This window comes from Alexandromys fortis, unplaced genomic scaffold (genome assembly GCF_014885135.2).
Source record: "Alexandromys fortis isolate MF-2015 unplaced genomic scaffold, M_Fortis_MF-2015_v1.1 scaffold_18, whole genome shotgun sequence".
NCBI classification, from domain to species: Eukaryota; Metazoa; Chordata; class Mammalia; order Rodentia; family Cricetidae; genus Alexandromys; species Alexandromys fortis.
The window spans coordinates 14,600,026-14,618,656 of NW_026067897.1; the positions used below are offsets into that span (position 1 = coordinate 14,600,026).

The following is an 18,631-nucleotide window of genomic DNA, read 5'->3' on the forward strand; positions in this document are numbered from 1 at the left end:
TGAGCAATGAGTAATGCCTTCTCAAACTCCATGTTTGAGAAACTTAAGACTTAGTGGCAGACAGACGTCGTTATCCTCTAACTATGCGGAAAACACCACCAGGAAACTTCCTTGCCTTCATCGTAACTAGGGCAAGGGCTTTGAACTGAGGCTTCTCTCCCCACATGGACCTGGGTTAGTTGTCAGTATTTCGGAATCTCTGATCTAGAGAACCCGGAACCACTAGGAAAACCCCTTGAGTGGCAAGTCTGGCTAGTCTCCAGGAGGAGCAGGCCCAGCAGCAATAGGACACCGGGGTGCAAAGTTCAAAGGTATGATGAACTCGGAAGCTTGGGGTATTTTGAATTCCCCATAAATACTAAATAGTTTCAATATACATAGAGCTTGCCCCCAACCTAGGATACCTTCCAAGCCTGCTTGTAAACTACTGCCAGGAATTCAGAGTAAACACACCACACAATGGACTCTAATATCACTCACCCATAACCTTTGATGGTGCCAATCTCAGCTCCCACAACGAACACCTGAGCACATCCTTCTGCAATGAGATTGATTGCCATAAAACATGAGCAAGCACGGAAAACAATGGGTGGTACCCCCTGCTAAAGTCCAGGTCTGAACGTTTCTGTCTGGCCCCCAGTGGAAAGGAACTCAGGCACTCTTCCCAGCCCCTCCACTGAACTATGTTTAAACGGAAGGCGACTCTCGACAATGTGTTCTATGACTTCGGGATTAAGGATTACAGGGCGTCAAGTGGCTCAGGAGGTAAAGGTACTTGCTGCACAAGCCTGAGGTCCTGAATTAGGGGCACAAACCGAGGGGGGAAGGACAAAACCATCTCCTGAAAGTTGTCCTCTGACATCCATGTGCACACTCACACACATACACATACGTGTGCTCAGACACACACACACAATAATAGTAACAAATAAAATAATGACATTAAATACTACACGATTCTGGCACAGACAAAGCCCTCTGTTTGTAGGTTTTTTTTCCTATCCTTTGATCTATTCTGATCTATTCTGATCTCCTTATATGAAATAACCTCACTATTGTTAAATGTAAGAAGAAACATGGATACATTGAAAAACCATTATTAACATTATTAATATTGTTCACTTCTAAATTACACTGTATTGTTCCTAACTGTCTTATTTCCCAAGAATAATATATCTTCATGTTGAATTTCTGGCGGATGGAAGGCTACTGCTAATTCACCAGTTGCCATGGCAGCGAGATGAAACAATTTGTCTAAATGGCCGCAGACTGGAAATACTCTCCCTGCTCTCCCGAGATAATGAAGAAAGCAGATAGCATGATGAAATCACTCTCTTAGGATGGATGCCATTTTTTTTTTTAGCTTTTTAGGGTGGGAGTTCTCACCAGTATGACTTTGCACTCACAACTCTCCTGCCTCAACCTCAAAATGTTAGAAGGGCATGCATGTAACTAAGGCTAGCATCTAGATGCTTCTTTGCTGATCTTATAGGTAGTTTACTGAGCTTGAACATGGTGCTTGTAAAGGGAGCAGCCTTTCTGCAGGTCTTCCAACTCTCTCCTTATAGCTAGAGCGTCCCCCTCTGCAGGTCTTCCAACTCTCTCCTTATAGCTAGAGCGTCCCCCTCTGCCCTGCAGATCTTCCAACTCTCTCCTTACAGCCAGAGCTTCTCCCACGGCCCTGGGAGAGAGAATGAAGCAAAGATTCCTCTAGCAACTAAAAATTACAAATATCACAACTCAGGACGTTGTTGAATTGGTAAAGAGCTTGCTGTACAAGCATGAGGACCTGAACTGGAACCTCAGGTTGTACATGGAAAAGCCAGGCACGGTGCTGTGTGCGTGCTTGAAGTCTCGGGACCGGGGAGGCAGAGAAAGGCAGATACCTGAAGCTTGCTTTCCAGCTAGGTAACCACCAGCACGGTCTAGACTAGCGAGAGACCCTGTCTCAGCAATCATGGTGGGTGGCACCTGAGGAACATCTGAGGTTGCCCTCTGGCCTCCACACAAGTGCACATAGAGGCACACACACATACAGCAAAAAATTTTAAAGCAAACAACAAAAATGCTCTTAATGTAAGGCTAATTCTTTTAAATTAAAATAAAATCAGGACTAAAGCTGGATAGAAAGTTTTGGTAGTTTTATCAATTTCTAAGTTTCTAATATATATATTAGAAAATGGGTCTTTTTTCACAACTCTCTGGTGGGCTGATTGCACACACACGTGTGTGTGTATGCACATCTGTGTACAGATGCATATACATGTGATTTTTACCCTAAAAATAATTAACATTGCTGGGCATAGTAGCCCACACCTTTAATCCTAGCCCTCAAGAGGCAGAGGCGGGCAGATTTCTATAAATCTAAGGCTAGTATGTGATATGCATAGCTAAGTCCAGGCCAGCCAGGAATGCATAGTAAGGCCCTATCTCAAAAAAAGAGGGGGGGGGACATAAAGAGATAAAAGAAAATATTTAGCCCTGAAAGTATGCTATCTTATGTGTAAATTGGTTTTTAATATCTAAATAGTTAACATTCAAAGCATGTAAATGGAGTTTATAAAGCTAGCATGTTAGGGGTATTTTTCACTGATGAACTGAGGAGCCCTAAAGATCTGTGAATGAGCTTGACAATGGTGCTGACATCCATCTCTTCCAGGACAGTGCCCAAGAAAAAGACAAGATCTCAGGAGTAAATTAGGAGCATGGAGGACACGGGGAAGGGTAGAAGGGGAGAGGGGAGGAAGGGAGGGGAGCGGAGGAAAAAATGTATAGCTCAATTAAAAACAAACAAACAAAAAGAGTTACTTTCTGCCTGGCCAAAAAAAAAAAAAATGAAAATTACCTCCTTGAACCTTCACCCCAAACCCCCACCCCGTTAAGCAGGAAAGACAGTATCTGCAGCTTCAGGGTCACTGAAAGGAACAGCAGGACACACCCAGTTTCTTCTCCATTAATGATTGCCTCAGTCATTCGCTTTTTCCTTTTCCTTCTACCCAGTTCTGTCCATTTTCTGATCCAGCTTGTCACTTCATACACACACCTTCATCTCAACTGTCCTACTGGACAAGTCTTTAAACTCCTAACGCTGGTCTCTTCCTGAAGACCAGAAGGTCAAGGCTGATCCAACTGTAGCAGACCCGACATTTGTCAAATGCAGATTCCAAGGCTCTGTCTTAAAAGGCCACGCTTCTCCAAGTCTACCTCAGAGTGGCTGGGGACTCTGCACTGTCACCTGGCTCCCTCGCCATACCGCTAAACCTGGGAATCACCAGAGAAAGGCCACAATTTTGGGGCCAAATTTGAAGCAAATGTTAGCTAAATAATAGCCAGGATGATGGGCTCTGGCCAGGACCATTCAGGGGGCCCCAGAATATGACTATGAGTCATAACTTGCAGAGGCTTATACAAGGAAACCCACCCCACAAGACCACAGTATTTCCAAACAGGACCAATCAGAGGCAAGCATATATTCTGACGTGCTTCCTTCCTGTGTATCTCTGGCCTGCATACAATCAGGGACAAAACATACATCTTGACGTATTCCCTGCCCACGTACCTTCCACTACACGTGACCAAGCACGTTCAAACAAACTTGTTTAGGGGAGTGAAAATGTGTGTCTTATTATCTTCCATAAACCACAGCCTCCAGCATTTCAGAAAGTATCTGTCCTTGGGTAAGGGGCTTACAGATCAGAGGCATTTCTGTTTCCTGGATCTCTTAGGCACAGTCATTAAAACATAACTTAGTCTCTCATAACCCAGTGAGATGATCAAAGAAGTGAATCTGTGATCTGAGAAAAATCCTGCCCCAGAAGCCCTAGAGCTCCATTTTCTTTAGAGCAGAGAGTCAAGATGGGGACAGAGCAGACAACCTCACAGGGACTCTCGGGCTGAGTGACAACGAAACCTGAAGCAAGCTCGCCATGCAAGCCCGACTCCTACTCTTCTGGATCACATGGAAAGATTCATTTGATTTGTCTAGACACCATCATCTCCCCTTCCTCTAGGACCCCCTAGATTCCCTCTCCTGCTGATCTGATACTGCAAGCAAAGCTAAGCCCTCCTCCTCCCCCCCCCAGCCAAGCAAGGTGAGCTTCTTGGACATTTGCAGGAACCAGAGAGAGAAGGGGTTCTCTTCCTGCAGAGACACTGGGCTAGAGGAACCCAAGCCTGAGCTGCCTTTAGGTGAGACAGACATCCCACCAGAGACAGACAAAAAAAGGACACAGTGCTACTGAGACTGGCAGCTTTAGGACCCTGGCAATGAGCTCCTAAATCTCTTGGGTTTGACAGTTTGAGGAAGAGCTCCTTCCAACTGGGAGTACTGACCAGTACATGGAGTCAGGTCCTTGGACGAAGTTCTTCACATCCTTCTCTCCCCTTGCCCCGATGCTGCTCCACACAAGTGAACCTGCCATTCTGGGCTCCCATGGAATTCTTCTGCACACCAGATGTCACTTCCTTACCACTGAAACTCTAAGGACCATTTCCCATGCCCCTGTGCACAGGGATCTTGCTTAAGGCTAGAACCAGCTCACTTTTTTTGCACCCTTTGCTTCCGAGATTCAAGTTACAGCATCAGTGGTTTTTCGTTGGTTTTGTTTTCTTTTCCTTTTTGCAAACTTCCTGATTACTTAAGACTAACACCTGTTTTATAGCCTCCCCATCCACCCCAGCTCTGCCCTCATCTCAGACAGATGTCTTTCAGTATCACAGCCTGAGTCGGTCCACGGTCCAGGGGGTGCTAAACAGTAAGCACAAGTCTCAGTCTTTTACCTGTACAGGATGGTAGCCCAAACCTTCAGCGTGAGCTGGTATTATCTCCATTTCACAGGGGGAACTGGGGCATGGGAAAGCGAAATAAACTGACCTAGAGTCACCCAGTTGCTAAGTGGGGACGCAGACAAGAGAGGTGGCAGAGCTGGGACACTCTTAACACATTCTCTCACCTCCCAGTTCCTCATTTCTCTATCTGCAACATCCTCCATATTTACCCCATGTGTGTTGGTACTGTACAGGTGCCAGGAAGCCGGAACTTCCTGAAACAGAGTCAGTGGGCATCTGAGGGTCTATGGAGAGATGTCAGTTAAGGGAAGGACCCTTCCAGGTCCTACAGGTCAGTGAATTGGTGTCCTTGCTAGACAGATTCACCAACTACTAGATAGCCAGGAAGTTGGAATATAGCTGGACTGAAAAGACCAGCTGAGAAGCATATTGTAGCTTCTGCCCATCCCTCTCGGCGTTCCTCTGCCTCAATTGTCCTCGTCAGGAAGGCAGCACCCACCTTCAGTCAGTCTAGGACTGTGTTCAGAAAGCTCCTTCTTGTCCACATCCTCGCTCATTACTTGCATTCCTCAACCCTCTAAAAACTTCGCATAGCTGCCTCAAAAGTTCTGGTTGTCTAGTTCTGAACAAAGGAAGCGGGACAGTTTCACCATCTCCAGCGCTTTATTTACAAATGCAGATGTATCAAGATCTGCTCAGCTCTGAAAATGCAGGCTTGGCAACACCCTCCCAGTATGCCGGCTCTGTCAGCTTCGGACTGCCCAGAGCCACCCGAACAATGTCTTAGCTTCCACCACACCCCGTCCTCCTGTACATCACCCCAGTTATCATTGACAAACACTCTTCCTGGCGTCTCCTGAGGCAGAAAAATCTCCGCAATGCATGTATACTGTCATTGTAAAATACAAGGCAGCCAAGCGCAGCAAGGCCCGCACGGCAGAACGCAAGCTAATTAGCGCTCACGATGACTATAATCAGAATCGTTTATTGAGTGCTTCCTATGTGCCAAGCGCTGTCCTCGTCGGTTTTCAAGCCCTTAAATCCTTCAAGACAACGCTGTGAGCTGGACAATCCGATCCCCATTATGCCTGCATGCGCATGGGGCACAAACAAGGGCACTAAAAGGCTCTGTCCCTCTCCAGCAGCAGGTTCACCAGCGAAAGTTAAAGAATAGGGAGGAGGGCAGAGAGAAGTGGCAGGGAAATCTCAAGAAAGGAGGGGAGGGCGCTCACTGAGACACTTCCTAGTCATCGTTACTCAGCACTTTGAGGCTAGCGCCATGGCCGCCCTGGCCGAAGGAGACACCTCTGCCTGGGCAGTCCTAGGATGCTCCCCAGCCCCAGTCTGGAAGTATCTGACTTAGGTCTGTTTGGGGCATCTGATCCTAGAGGGTAAAAGGGCAAGAGGGTACTGCGAACTCCCCAGGCCGGGCAACAGTGAAAGTCCCCTTAGGGCAGCCGGGCGCGTGCTAGCTTCCCACCGCGTAAGAGCAGGGCGGTGTCTGGGAGCCCGGAGCTCCCGGAGCTGCTCCAGGCGCCTGCGCTAGCTCCTCCCCCTGGAAGCGAAGGGCGGGGCCAGCGGCGGGGCCAGCACTAGAGCTGTCCCAGAGCTGCTCAAGTAGCCGATTATTGCTCCGCCCCCTGCAAATCTGATTTCCGCTCCACCCCCATGGAGGCGTGGCTTGGGCATGGCCTGCCGAGGCGCCTTGGCGGGCGCGGGAGGCTAGAGAGCGCGTCCCCGCCGCGCGCGCCCGTCCGCCCCGCCCCGCCGTGCTCCGCCCCGTCGCTATAAAGAGAAGGCGGGCGCCGCGCTCGGCTGCAAGCTCCGTCGTTGCGCCTCGGATCCGTTCACATCGGATTCTACAGAAACTCGTGTGGTTCCTCCCCGCCGACAGCCAAAATGGTGAAGCTGATCGAGAGCAAGGTACGCGTGCCCGGGCGCCGCGCGCACCCCGCCGTGCTGTGGAGGCCGCCCTCTGGATCCCCCGCCGGCTGAGGGGCCCGGGGCCTGTGGAGCACGCCCTGGGGGAGGGGACAGGAGTGGGGAGGGAGACCCTGGAACGCCGGGGACGCGAGGTGCACGCGCTGGCAGCGCCTGGCTTCCCCGAGCTGCAGTGTCCCCCTGCTCTCCTTACCGCCAGCCCGCATCTGGCGAAGGTGAAACGATGGAGGGGGTCGTCCAGTGGGCCCCCCTCCCCCGTCTCAATCAGGATTGGGAGTCTCGGAGGAAATGCAGAGCCGCCACTCGTCGCGTGCACGGTGACATACACAGCGCGGGGTGTGCTGTGTCGCAGGGCTAGGCCAGAGTTTGCCTCCATCAGTGGCCCGCCGCCTAGAGGACCAGTGCCCAGTCGGTGCACGGGGGTGCGGGTGCTCCAGGTGACTGCTAGGGGGAAAGGTCCGGGCCGCACCCGCGGGACTCCTCCTCCTGCGGCTCAGGGCGTGTTTCCGGCAGCGCTGGCTTTGGAATGACTCAGTCCCCAGTGTCTAGGCCCAGGGGCCTCGATACCTTAAGGTTTCAGGGATTCCACCCACAATAAGTGGGCTTTGCCGGAACCAGGGCTCTTCCCTGGGAGTAGTCCCCCACAAAGTTCTGCTTTTGCCTTTTGGGAAAAGAAAAAAAAATACCCAAGGGAAAAACTGTTGCCATATTCGAAAGTTACTGAGAACGAAAATCCTCCAGATTGGGAAACCCGGAGCCTGTTACAGTGTTACTACTCGGGGAATATTCGTAAAGTCGAAAGAGAAAGGGGTGGTGGTAGGAATCGATGTAAGAAGACTGTCTCCCAAGTTTAGTTGGCTTGTTAACCTAGCTAACTTGGGGACCCCAAGGAAGGCAGGTCCATGCCTCCAGTTTTGAGAAACTGGTTGGGTATGTGATTTGCTCAGAATCCGCCCAGCACCCAGTTGGGTCCTTACCGGTTTAAACTGTCTTACTTAAAAGGGACCTTTGCTATTCCAGCAGGACAGATGTGCTTTGATGACAGGAAACCAGTTATTCATAAAAAGCCCGGGCCTCAAAGGCCTATTAACAAAGCCCTGATCAGAGTTGCCACCATCGCGGCTTAATTGACTACGCCTAAAGTTAATCTGATGGAATAAGTCGGTTGGATTAACCATGCGGAAGGAATGAATAGCTGTTTCTGGGGACTGTGTGGGTAGTTAAGGACCTCTGGGGTCTGTCTCCAGACAGGAGTGCATTGGTAGGCTATGATGTAATGAAGAAGAAATCAACAGTTGGTTTGCTTTGTTTATTTTGTTTTTTTGTTTGTTTGTTTGTTTTTCGAGACAGGCTTTCTTTGTAGCCGTGGAACCTGTCCTGGAACTAGCTCTTGTAGACCAGGCTGGCCTCGAACTCACAGAGATCCTCCTGCCTCTGCCTCCTGAATGCTGGGATTAAAGGCATGTGCCACTACCGCCCACCTGTTTGTTTTTAAGGCTAAAACTGGCCGTTGGTTCAAGGCCAGCCTGGTCTATAGGGATAGGCCCCAAGGCTACACAGAGAGAAAAAAAGACTAAAACCACCAATTTTTGAACTGCACACAAGGCACCTTGCACAGTGCCTTATAAACTGACCAGGGTGTTGACTTGTGCCTCTAATCACTAGCACTTGGGAGACTGAGGCAGGAGGATCACCACTGTCCTGGGCTACAGAGTGAGAACCTGTCACAAAAAGCAAAGAACACTTGGTATTATACCTTTGGACTGCGTGTGGTTTTGTTGCCTGGGGCTTTCTGTTTTGTTTTACATGTACGGGAAGGGCTAATCCATTCACTTGGGGCGATCAGAGGACAACCTGGCAGGGATGGATCCTGGGTTTCGAACTCAGTTCCTCAGTCTTGGTGGCAAGCACCTTAATATGCTGAGTCACCTTGCCAACCCGTGAACTGGGTGTGTTTGAGAAGAGGCTTCTTAGCAACCGCTCCTAACTACGCCAACTGCTTTGTTTTGTCTCCAGATCATTGGTGTCACTAATTGTGAATATTAGTTTCTGAAGCTAAAACTTGTGATTTGCTTCTTAGATAATTTTGAATACTCCTCAAGCCAGGAGTTCGGGCACGTTGACACACCTGGAGAAGAGAACTTGTTTATGGAGTTTACACATCCCTGCCTCTGTAACTCGTGTTCACCGAAGCCAGGGAGGGTTCGAAATGCAGTTTGTCCTGCTTTCCGTGTAATCTCATGAAACTTTAATTGAGGGTCAGCCATGTTGCAGATGTGGGTGTCGTCAGACCAGCCTACCGTACTGTCTTCACCTATGTCTTGCGGTATAGAGTGGGTGGTGTGGACTTTTTTATACGAAATTTATCTGCAACAACCAGAGGTGGTTTGAGGGGGTACTTCCATTACTCTGCCCTGCACTCCTCACTCCTGATCCTGACACACCCAGACATGGGTTGAGGGACCTGTATAACTAGGTTAATCTTCTGAAATTGTCATAGCCATTCTGTACAATTCTCAGAAATGACCTAAAAAAGTAACTGTGTGCAGGGCTGAAGAGATGGCTCAGAGGATAAGAGCATTGGCTGTTTGTCAGGGAGCAGGTGTTCCATTCCCAGCACCCACATGGTGGTTTGTGATTATCTGTAACGCCAGTCCCCAGTGCATCTTCTGGCCTCTGAGGGCACCAGGCACACAGTGTACATTTATACATTTATACATTGTACATTTATGTATAAATGCATACAGATAGAATCATCAATACTTACGAAATAGAATTTTTTTTAAATAGAGTAACTATACTCTGTGAAGACTCCTTAGGTTTTTGGTTTGGTTGTATCTGTGTATGTTTTAACTTTGTAGTCTTGCATATATTTACTTTCCTTTGTTGGGCCAGATCTTAGTTTGGCCCCTTTTTTGGTTTTTTTTGAAACAAGGTTTTTCTGTGTAGACTAGGTTGGCCTCAAACTCTTGGAGAATCGCCTGCCTCTTCTCCACTCCACCCCCCACTAGGCTGGCTTAATTTTTGATAACTAATTTGACCAACATTTTTTTTCCTTCCTGGAGGAAATATTACCTTCAGATGTAGGATTTTTATTTGTTTGGTTTTGGGGTTTTTGTTTTTTGGGTTTTTTTTTTTCCTCTGTTACCCCAGTTTGGGTTTTAGTCAGCACCAAGTGACTAATGGTTTAAATGAGTCCTTAGTTAGGTTAGGTTAGAGTGTTAGGTTCCTAGGGTTACAGTATCAAGGCTTTTGGTAAATAATTCAAAGGAGGTTAGTGGTGAGGGATTTTTTTTTTTTTTTTTTTTTTTTTTTTTTTTTTTTTTTTTTTTTTTTTTTTTTTATTGCTGGGACTTTAATGTGGCCAGTGTTACTTAAGCAAAACAGGCAAAGGAAAATTTCTTTTTGGGGAGCTAACATTTGACTTTACCTAAAAAGCAGTGAGTTTTGATCCATAGGGCAAAAGCCAAAGGTTGAGAAGCAGTGTGATCCAACTCCAGAAGGCCTGTATAAAGTATAGAAGGGGCTGGAGAGCTAGAATAATCTCTTCCTCCTCTTCTAGAGGACCCTCATTCAGTACCCACTACCCATGGCCCCAGCTCCAGGGGATCTCATGCCCTCTTCTGGCCTCTATGCAACAACACACACACACAAATTAAATCTTAAAGCACACAAAATCTGTTTCTGCTAATGGTGACCTGCGTGAGAGGTTTGTCTCCTGGACGCTGCCCTGGGGTTGTGTTTCACCCTAGACAAATTCTTTCATTATTTCCCCATTGGTGAAGAAACTTGTGACTCTTTTGTTGCTTAACTGTGTCTTGAGGCTTCTTTAATCTTGGAGGCTCCTTTCCTCAGCCCCTAAGAATCCCGTAGAACTTCCTTTGATGTGAAGACATTTTTGGTACAAATGCCGGTTTTCCTTTTTGTTTGTTTGTTAAAATAGAGGAGTCGCGGGCTGGGGCTGTAACTCTTGCTAGCATGCGCAAAGCCCTGGGTTTGCAGCGTCATTATTTTATGCGGTATTCCTGGAGACCTAAAGACATTCTCGTTTCATCCTGTCAAGTGCAGTGATACCGTGTGCAAGATTCTTCTCCAGCCTCTCACTTGGTTGCTTTGGATAAAAAGTAGGCCTTATTAGGTTACTCTTAGGTTATACTTAATATCTTTTTGTTGTTTGTGTGTTTGCTTAGGTCTTTTCTTGCATGGGGGGGGGTCTCACTGGCTAGCCTGGAATTGGCCAGTGTAGACCAGGTTGGCCATCAGCCATCCTCTGCCTCCTGAGTGAGCAGTGGGTTTAAGGACATTGGGTCCCACTTATCTTATAGAAAGTGAAAATATATGACACAGGTGTTTTGTTGGTTTTTTTTTACCTCCCTCCTCAGGAAGCTTTTCAGGAGGCCCTGGTGGCTGCGGGAGACAAGCTTGTAGTTGTGGACTTCTCGGCCACGTGGTGTGGACCTTGTAAAATGATCAAGCCTTTCTTTCATGTGAGTATAGGAGCCCTGGGCTTCGAGGCTGCCCAGGGGTCACAAGCTGGGGTGAAAGGGTTGAGGATGGACGGACGTGAGGCTGTGTCTTGTTTTCCTGTGCCGTTGTTGTCCTAAATAGCTTACATAATGAAGCTCACTGGGGACAGCTTTCGGGAGTCAGTTTTGTCTGTCTTAAGTCGTTTTGTTATTTTACATTTGAAACCTGGGCCTAGTGTGAAATTAAGGCCTCGAAGTCACAAATTACTTTCCCCTTGAGAAAATTTGATTTGGAGACACCTGCGCCATTGCTTACCCTGCAAGCTGAACCTTTAGACCTGGCTGGTGAGGTTGAACGGCAGAAAAGGAAGGGAACTTAGGGCTTGCTGTGCACACTGGAAAGCGAACCGGCTCCCAGAAGTTGCCTTGTGACTTCCATATACATGTTATGGCACATACACAGACATAAAGTAATAATAATACAATAATAAATAAAATAAGAACTTTTAAATAATGGAAATTTAAATTTTTTAGAGTATGGAATTGGAGAGATGCCTCAGTGGTTAAGAGCACTGACCACTCTTCTAAGAGGACCTAGGTTTGGTTCCCAGCACCCAAATGGAGGGTCATGACCTTCTAGAACTCTAGTTCCCGGGCAGTCAGTGCCCTCTTCTGGCCTCTGCAGGCACCAGGCACAAACATGGTACAGAGACGTGCATTTAGGCAAAACACCATCTGCATGAAATAAAAGTAAATAAACCTTTAATCTCTATTACATTTCCCTTGAAGAAGCTTAGCTATGTTGACTGCCATTATCCAGTTCTAACACTTTTGGGTTTATTTTTATTTTTCCAGTCCCTCTCTGAAAAGTATTCCAGTGTGGTGTTCCTTGAAATAGATGTGGATGACTGCCAGGTACGTAGTGAGAAGCCGGATGCTGCGGAGCATCTCAGAGGGGCTGTCCTCTGAAGAATACCCTGTTCTTTAAAGAAGAAATGGAAAAATAATCCTAGAAGTAGGACTTAGTCTGAGAAGTTCTGTTTGGGAAGATTGGGGTATCCCAGATATGGGTTTAATCCTAGGTGCTGGGAGCGGTGTGTGGTACGGTCTAAAGTGAGCGTCTAAACAGTAGCTCTCAGATGATGGAGGCCTTTGTGTTGCAAAGGCCTGTATCCTGCTCCCCATTCTGTGATGCTCTATAGATACAGGTGGACTTTGGCTCTAATAGATAATGGATTGGATAGTGTCGTGGAATTGCGAGGCTGCTTTTGAGACACTCGCTACTTCCCGTGGCATGGGAGCTGTATTCACGGGCTCATTCTAATGGTGCTTGGTTTGAATCAGCGGGAAAGCCTGAACATTGAAGAGCCGTGGTACGTTGGAGAGCTGGGAGGACTTACGCAGAAAGTTCTTGTTATCCACTCGGTTCTATTCTGTGTACTTTCTACATATTGATTTATCTTTAGCACCACCCCCCCATACTGGTATTGGCACTGTCTTATTTAGAGATGGGGAGGCTGAAATAGGGAGAAGTTGTTCTTGGAGTTGCAGAGCCAGTATTTAAAACAACGCTGCGGGGCTCCTCTGCCATTGCTCTGATCTTTTCTCGCTTGCTTCCCCTCCACACACTCACCCTAAAGGAGTGCAGGTCAGGTTCTTAGCATATGACCTTACCTGTCATAGGCCACTGGGCTGGAAAGGGCTGCTTGGGATGGAGCACCAGGGCTGCTGGGGGTGCATGAGTACTTGTGCTTGCCCAGTGGGGCAGGAAGGAGGAGAAAATGGGTGACCGCTAACTCAGTGGGCTGGAATCCAGCACTGACTCGCTGGCTTCTGCTGTACGCTAAACTCCCATCTTCCTCGAGTCTTGTTCTCTGCCTATAATCAGATCTCCATACCCAGCCCTCAGCCTGGCAAAGGTTCTGGAGGGTCACGTAGGAGCTCCCACTATGTTCCATGTGGTTTTTTTTTCTCAGTACACTTTCTGACCTGTCCTACTTAGTGGTGGAGGCATAGGAAGGCCCCTGGTGAACATAATATTGCATTGATGGCCAAGGGGGTGTGATGCATATTTTGTAAATTAAACCAAAAAAAGGAGACAAGTCTGTAAGCTTTCGAATACCATGTATTTCAGCTTTACTGAGAAAGCTAGGCCTGGGTTAGTAGGAGCGAAGCGAGTGAGCATGGTTAGTGTTCCTGTCACTCTCTAGAAGGCTGTCCTAGCAGTAAGATTCGGTGTGATCTTGTTGTACATACTCAAAACATCTGAGATTAGGTTTTAAGGAGACAAACCAGGTCAGCGTTTAGCAGGGGTAGGGTGTAGTCAGTGATTAATTGCAGGGAGGGCAGCTGGGGAGTGAGGGGCTGGTTTACAGCTTGCTGCTGCTGGTCTCATGGCCCTGCATTGGTCAAAGCTCAACTTGAGAGCTCTGCGTGGATGTGAGTTTTTGGTTATTTTTAAAAAGAGGGAAGTAGGGTTGTGACCCTGGGTTGAATGAGCAGGTGGTGAGAGAAGCGCAGGATCAAGAATGGCGTCTGAGAAAGTGGTGGCTCACACCATAATCCCTGAGCGTCTGGAGGGACTACAGAGATTGTAAAAGCCAAAGAATAGTCTGCGGGCCTTTCCAATCCCTCTAAGAGTAGGTGTCACGGCCCGCAGAGCATCAGCTGGGAGAGGGAAGACCTAGATGGTGGCAGGCAGAGTTTTGCATCAGGCCTTACAATTGTCTTAGATGGCAGTGCTGCCTTGCTCATGGGTATTGACTTGGCATGGCCATAAGAGCTTTCCTAGACGGCAGTGCTGCTGTGTTTGTGGGTATTGACTTGGCATGGTTGAAGTGTCGGTGCTCCCAAATTTAAATTTAACCCAGTCTGAAGCTGGCGTGTTTGGGGAATTGATGATAATACAAACAGGAACATCTTGGGCAGTATTTTTACTTTAAAGGAAAGGAGACACATGAGTAAAGGGGGCACATTAGTAAAGCTGTGTCCAAATATATCATAGCTACTTTATTTAGTTAAAGCATTGCTTTAAACCAACACTGCTTAACTATATGTCAATAATTAACCATTTATAATTAAGCTGTTGCTGGTTTATCTTGTTTTCTACTGTTGTATAAATCTAGCAGATAAAACGTGTAGGAAATACTGGGCATTGAGAATGATAGGCCCTGTGACACAGCTATCTCTGTCGGTGCTGGTGGATGGAGTATTGGAAGTCTCGCCTGGGTGGGCAGCCCCGGTGGGTTTGACGGCATGAAAGTCATGAGACTAAAGTCTAGTCAAGACTTCTGCCTCTAGGGTTAATGAATGAGAGGAGCAGATCAAGCCACTGTGCGTGCGGGTTGAAAACACATCAGGAAAAAAACATCATTTCCATATCAAATTGAATAGCTTGAAGTGTGGGTCACTCAGACCTAGAAAGATGGCTCTGTGGTTAGGAGCACAGAGGACCTGAGTTTTGTTCCAGTACCCACCCACATCAGGTAGCTCCCTGTAACTCCAGTTCTGGGGAGTCTGACACCCTCTGTGGGTATTTGTACATTGACATAATTTAGGTTTCTGTATCTGTGATGGAAACCCCATGACCAAGAGGAACTTGAAGTGGAAAAGGTTTATTTCACTCACACTTCCAGGTCACACGGTCCATCACAGAGGCAAGTCAGGGCGGGAGGCTGGAGCTGGTACAGAGGCCGTGGGGGAATACTGCTTCTTGGCTTACTTAGCATAGATCTTTAACAAACAAAGTATCATTATTCATGCTGCGTGATGATAAAAGGGGGTGCATGAGTGTGTTTCATATGGAAAAGTCAGTGTGTGTGAGAGAGAGAGCGCCTACAGCATGCGTTTTGAAAAGAAGGGTGTGCATTTAGGTGCATGAGTGATAAGATTAGTAAATAATGGGTAACTTCCAGTGTCTTTTTTTTTTTTTATGAGGCAAACTGTAGAATTTTCTGGAACCCAGCCATTAGGTTTTATATTTTAAAACCCAAGGGTATCTGTATCTATTCACAAGTATTCATACATTAGTTGGAAATGATCAAAAAGTTCAGTTAAAATGTGAAATAAAATACCATGCGACCTTTAAAAAGTCACTTTGACACACAACAAGAGTTCTTTTTATGTGTAAGCATTTTGCTCAAATGCATGTGTGTAAAATCACATAAGTGCTTGGTGCATGTGGAGGGCAGAAGAAGGCATCGGATCCCCAGGGCTAGGGTTACAGATGGTTGTGAACCATATGGGTGCTGAGAATTAAATCCAGGTCCTCTGCAAAAGCAGCTGCTGAGTCACATCTCCAGACCCCATGAGAAAATTCTTAATGCTTTAACTACAAGTTTATATGAGGATATAGTTGCAGTTTTTAAAATAAAATATATATGAGCACAGACACTTAAGAATCTATCTCTTTAATATCCCCTTTTCCAGTGTTTATGATTTATTGGGGTTTTATTTGGAGACAGGGTCTAGAGTCCCGTCTGGTCTTGAAGTGGCTGTATAGCTAAGGGTGGTCTTCTCATGCTCCTGCCTCCGCTTCCCAAGTGCTGAGATTTCAGGTGTGTATTGTGTACTATCGTGCTTGGCCAAGGGTAACTTGGGTTGTAATGCCTGGCCCTGAGCCCAACATCTTGTGTACACACCTATAATTCCAGCACTCAGGAAGCTGAGCAGGAGGATCTTGAATACAGGCCAGCCTTGGCAGTGTGGCAGGATTCTACCCAGAGGGTTCGGAGTGTTTGCCTAGTGTGTGCAAAGCCTTAACTTCCAGCCCCAGAAACAACAGGTAATAGTTACCCAGCCATCGTCTGTATATAACCCATTCTCTTAGTAAAATTGGAAAAACTCAGCAAAAACTAGGACCTGCTGGTTCTGAGGAACATAGTGAGGGGCTGTCGCACTAGCCGATCCCAGTAACATCGTTTTTGTTAGTGCCCATCCCTGGAGGGAGATGTTAGTGAGGGGTTTTCATTGTGTTTTTTGTATTGGTGCTTACATGCTCAAGGTTCTGAGGCTGGGGTTTGGGGTGTATGATGGAAAACATGTCAGGTTTTTGGACTTTTCCCCTCTCTCTAAGTTTAATGTTCACATTCTTGTTTTCATCTTCTCTCCCTGACCACCTTCCCCCACACCCCAGGACATTGCTGCAGAGTGTGAAGTCAAATGCATGCCAACCTTCCAGTTTTACAAAAAGGGTCAAAAGGTACGTCAGTCTGACTTGAAGAACACCAACTAGAGCTGGGGATAATGGCACACACCCTTAATCCCAGCACTCGGGCGGCAGAGGCAGGCACAGATGGATCTCTGAGTTTGAGGACAGCCAGGGCTATACAGAGAAACTGTTTTTAAACACCAAAATAAAAAAATAAATAAATAAATACGATAGCTGGGGCTGGGTGTTGTGGCTCGCAGTTGTAATCCCAACGCTTTGGGAGTAATCCATAAGACTACTGCAAGTCCAGGTCAACCTGGACTACAGGGTAAGACCCTGTTTCCAAAAACAGAAAGGAAAAATATTATCAAGTGGGCAGAGGAATGTGTGGTATAAACACAGAAATAACTGAAGTGACTCACAAGGGGAGATGTGTCCCGCCGTTTTTTTATCTTTCATGGCTGTATGGAGCCTGGCATGATGCTTGTATTCCAAGGCTTAGGGGGCCAAGGCAGGAGAATTGCTGCATATCTGAGGTTAGCCTGGGGTACATAGTGAGTTGCAAGCTAACGTAACATACACAGTAAGTTACGAAGGGAGACCACGTCTCCCCCAAAACCAGAAATAACACTTGGGCAAAAGAATATATAATGCACATGCAGAAAGCACTGAAGTGACTTACAGGAAGTATATCACCCCTTTCTCCATTCAAGATGACGGTGCTGGGTGTGATATTGTGATCTCAGCACTTGAGAGGCTGAGAAACAAGAAACACCTTGGATTCAAGGACAGTCTGGGAACCAGAAAAGACCTTGTTTTAAAAGAGAGAGAGAGACATTGTCTTGCTTCCTGGACCTTTATGCATTATGCAGTGCCTAACTGAAAATTATTCTCTGTTAAGGACCAGTAGCTAGCTCCATAGCCAGCTCACCATTCATATCATAGAGTGTACTGGCTTAGATCTTGGCAGTCATCTGTTCTTAGTAAGAGGTATTTGTTGACTGACTCTTTTCGTCTCTTAACAGGTGGGTGAATTCTCTGGTGCGAACAAGGAAAAGCTTGAAGCCTCCATTACTGAATTTGCGTAATCATGCCCTGAGAAACATAACCAGCCAGCCGCTGTTTAAAACCTGTAACTTTTTTAATTTTCAAAAAAATATGAAGTGTGGAGAGTCTATCCCCAACTGCCATCTGATTATAAATGAGGATAAAATATTAATTCTACCCTTTTTAAAACCGTCTGGAGTCTTTTAATATAAATGAGAGATCACCTTATTTCACCTCTTATTTTTAGTAACATTTACCCACTGAGTTTTTGTTTTACAATAAAAAAAAATAGGAGCATGGAGCGACGGCTCAGTAGAGCCTTGGCTGTTCTTGGAATGGACCTGGGTTTACTTCCCAGCACACACGTGCATGGCACCTGTTCTTTCAGTACCAAGGGATCTGATGTCCACTACTAGCCTCCATGGGCACCAGGCAGGCATGCAGTACATGTATATACATACACGCAAGTAAAAAGAAACTTTTATATCTTAAAAAGATTGAGAAGAAATACTCCTATCTAATATAGTTCTAGGGAAAAAAAATCTCTTGTAATGCAGTTACATTAAAGTCTCTAGGGGTTTTGTAGTTTTCCTTTAATAAACATAAAATTCTGGCAGATAAACAGACCCACTGTGTGGTCCTGACCATGACTAATGGTTCACTTGTGATGAAACATTACCATGGTAACTGACTTTCTTAAAAAGCCTGGTTTTAGTGCTGGTACATGCCTGTGGGCTTCATAAAACTATGAGTGTGTAGACATACATGGAGATTCCAAACCGAGTAGAAGTGGAAGAGATTCAGAAAACCTTGTTCCATTGTGAACAGCAAGGGAATGGGTTTGCCCAGCAGTTTTCAGGTTGATATTGAAAGCCATAGAATTAATTCTCAGTCTTAGGCTAGGCATCCCATTAATCTTTGCAATGACTTTTGTTGGTAAAGATGCTACAGTTCCCAGCCACCAATGAAGACAAGCAAGCATTCAAGGATTAATCTTCCCAACATCCCAGCTGGTCAGTGGATCAGCTGGAATTTGAGCCAGAGAATTGTGACTCCAGAATACAATGCTCTTAGCAAGATTGGTGTGTGGTAATGATTGGGTTTCTTGCTTCTAATAAAATTAGGGTGATGAACTTGGAATCAATGAATGTGTTATGGCCAGGGTACTAGCCTGGTATATAACTGAATAAGACCTTGAACATACGCAGAGAAGGCAAACTAGGAAGGGGCTGTGTGGGGT

At 46.5% G+C, this 18,631-nt stretch overlaps 1 protein-coding gene across 1 annotated transcript; it reads left to right on the forward strand.

The window, feature by feature from the left end:
- Nucleotides 1–6,544: 6,544 nt before the first annotated feature.
- On the forward strand, nucleotides 6,545–17,580 carry LOC126515831 (thioredoxin). Its single transcript, XM_050165794.1, has 5 exons — nucleotides 6,545–6,711; nucleotides 11,112–11,216; nucleotides 12,051–12,110; nucleotides 16,330–16,395; nucleotides 17,370–17,580. The coding sequence occupies exons 1-5, from the start codon at nucleotides 6,688–6,690 to the stop codon at nucleotides 17,430–17,432; spliced, it is 318 nt and encodes a 105-aa protein (XP_050021751.1). The 5' UTR covers nucleotides 6,545–6,687; the 3' UTR covers nucleotides 17,433–17,580.
- The last annotated feature ends 1,051 nt before the right edge of the window (nucleotides 17,581–18,631 follow it).

Bases quoted from the DNA above. Each gene is read 5' to 3' on its own strand.
- LOC126515831 (XM_050165794.1), top strand. From the start codon at position 6,688: ATGGTGAAGCTGATCGAGAGCAAG. The intron at 6,712-11,111 runs GTACGCGTGCCC...CTCCCTCCTCAG, and splicing joins TGAAGCTGATCGAGAGCAAG to GAAGCTTTTCAGGAGGCCCT. The intron at 11,217-12,050 runs GTGAGTATAGGA...TTATTTTTCCAG, and splicing joins TGATCAAGCCTTTCTTTCAT to TCCCTCTCTGAAAAGTATTC.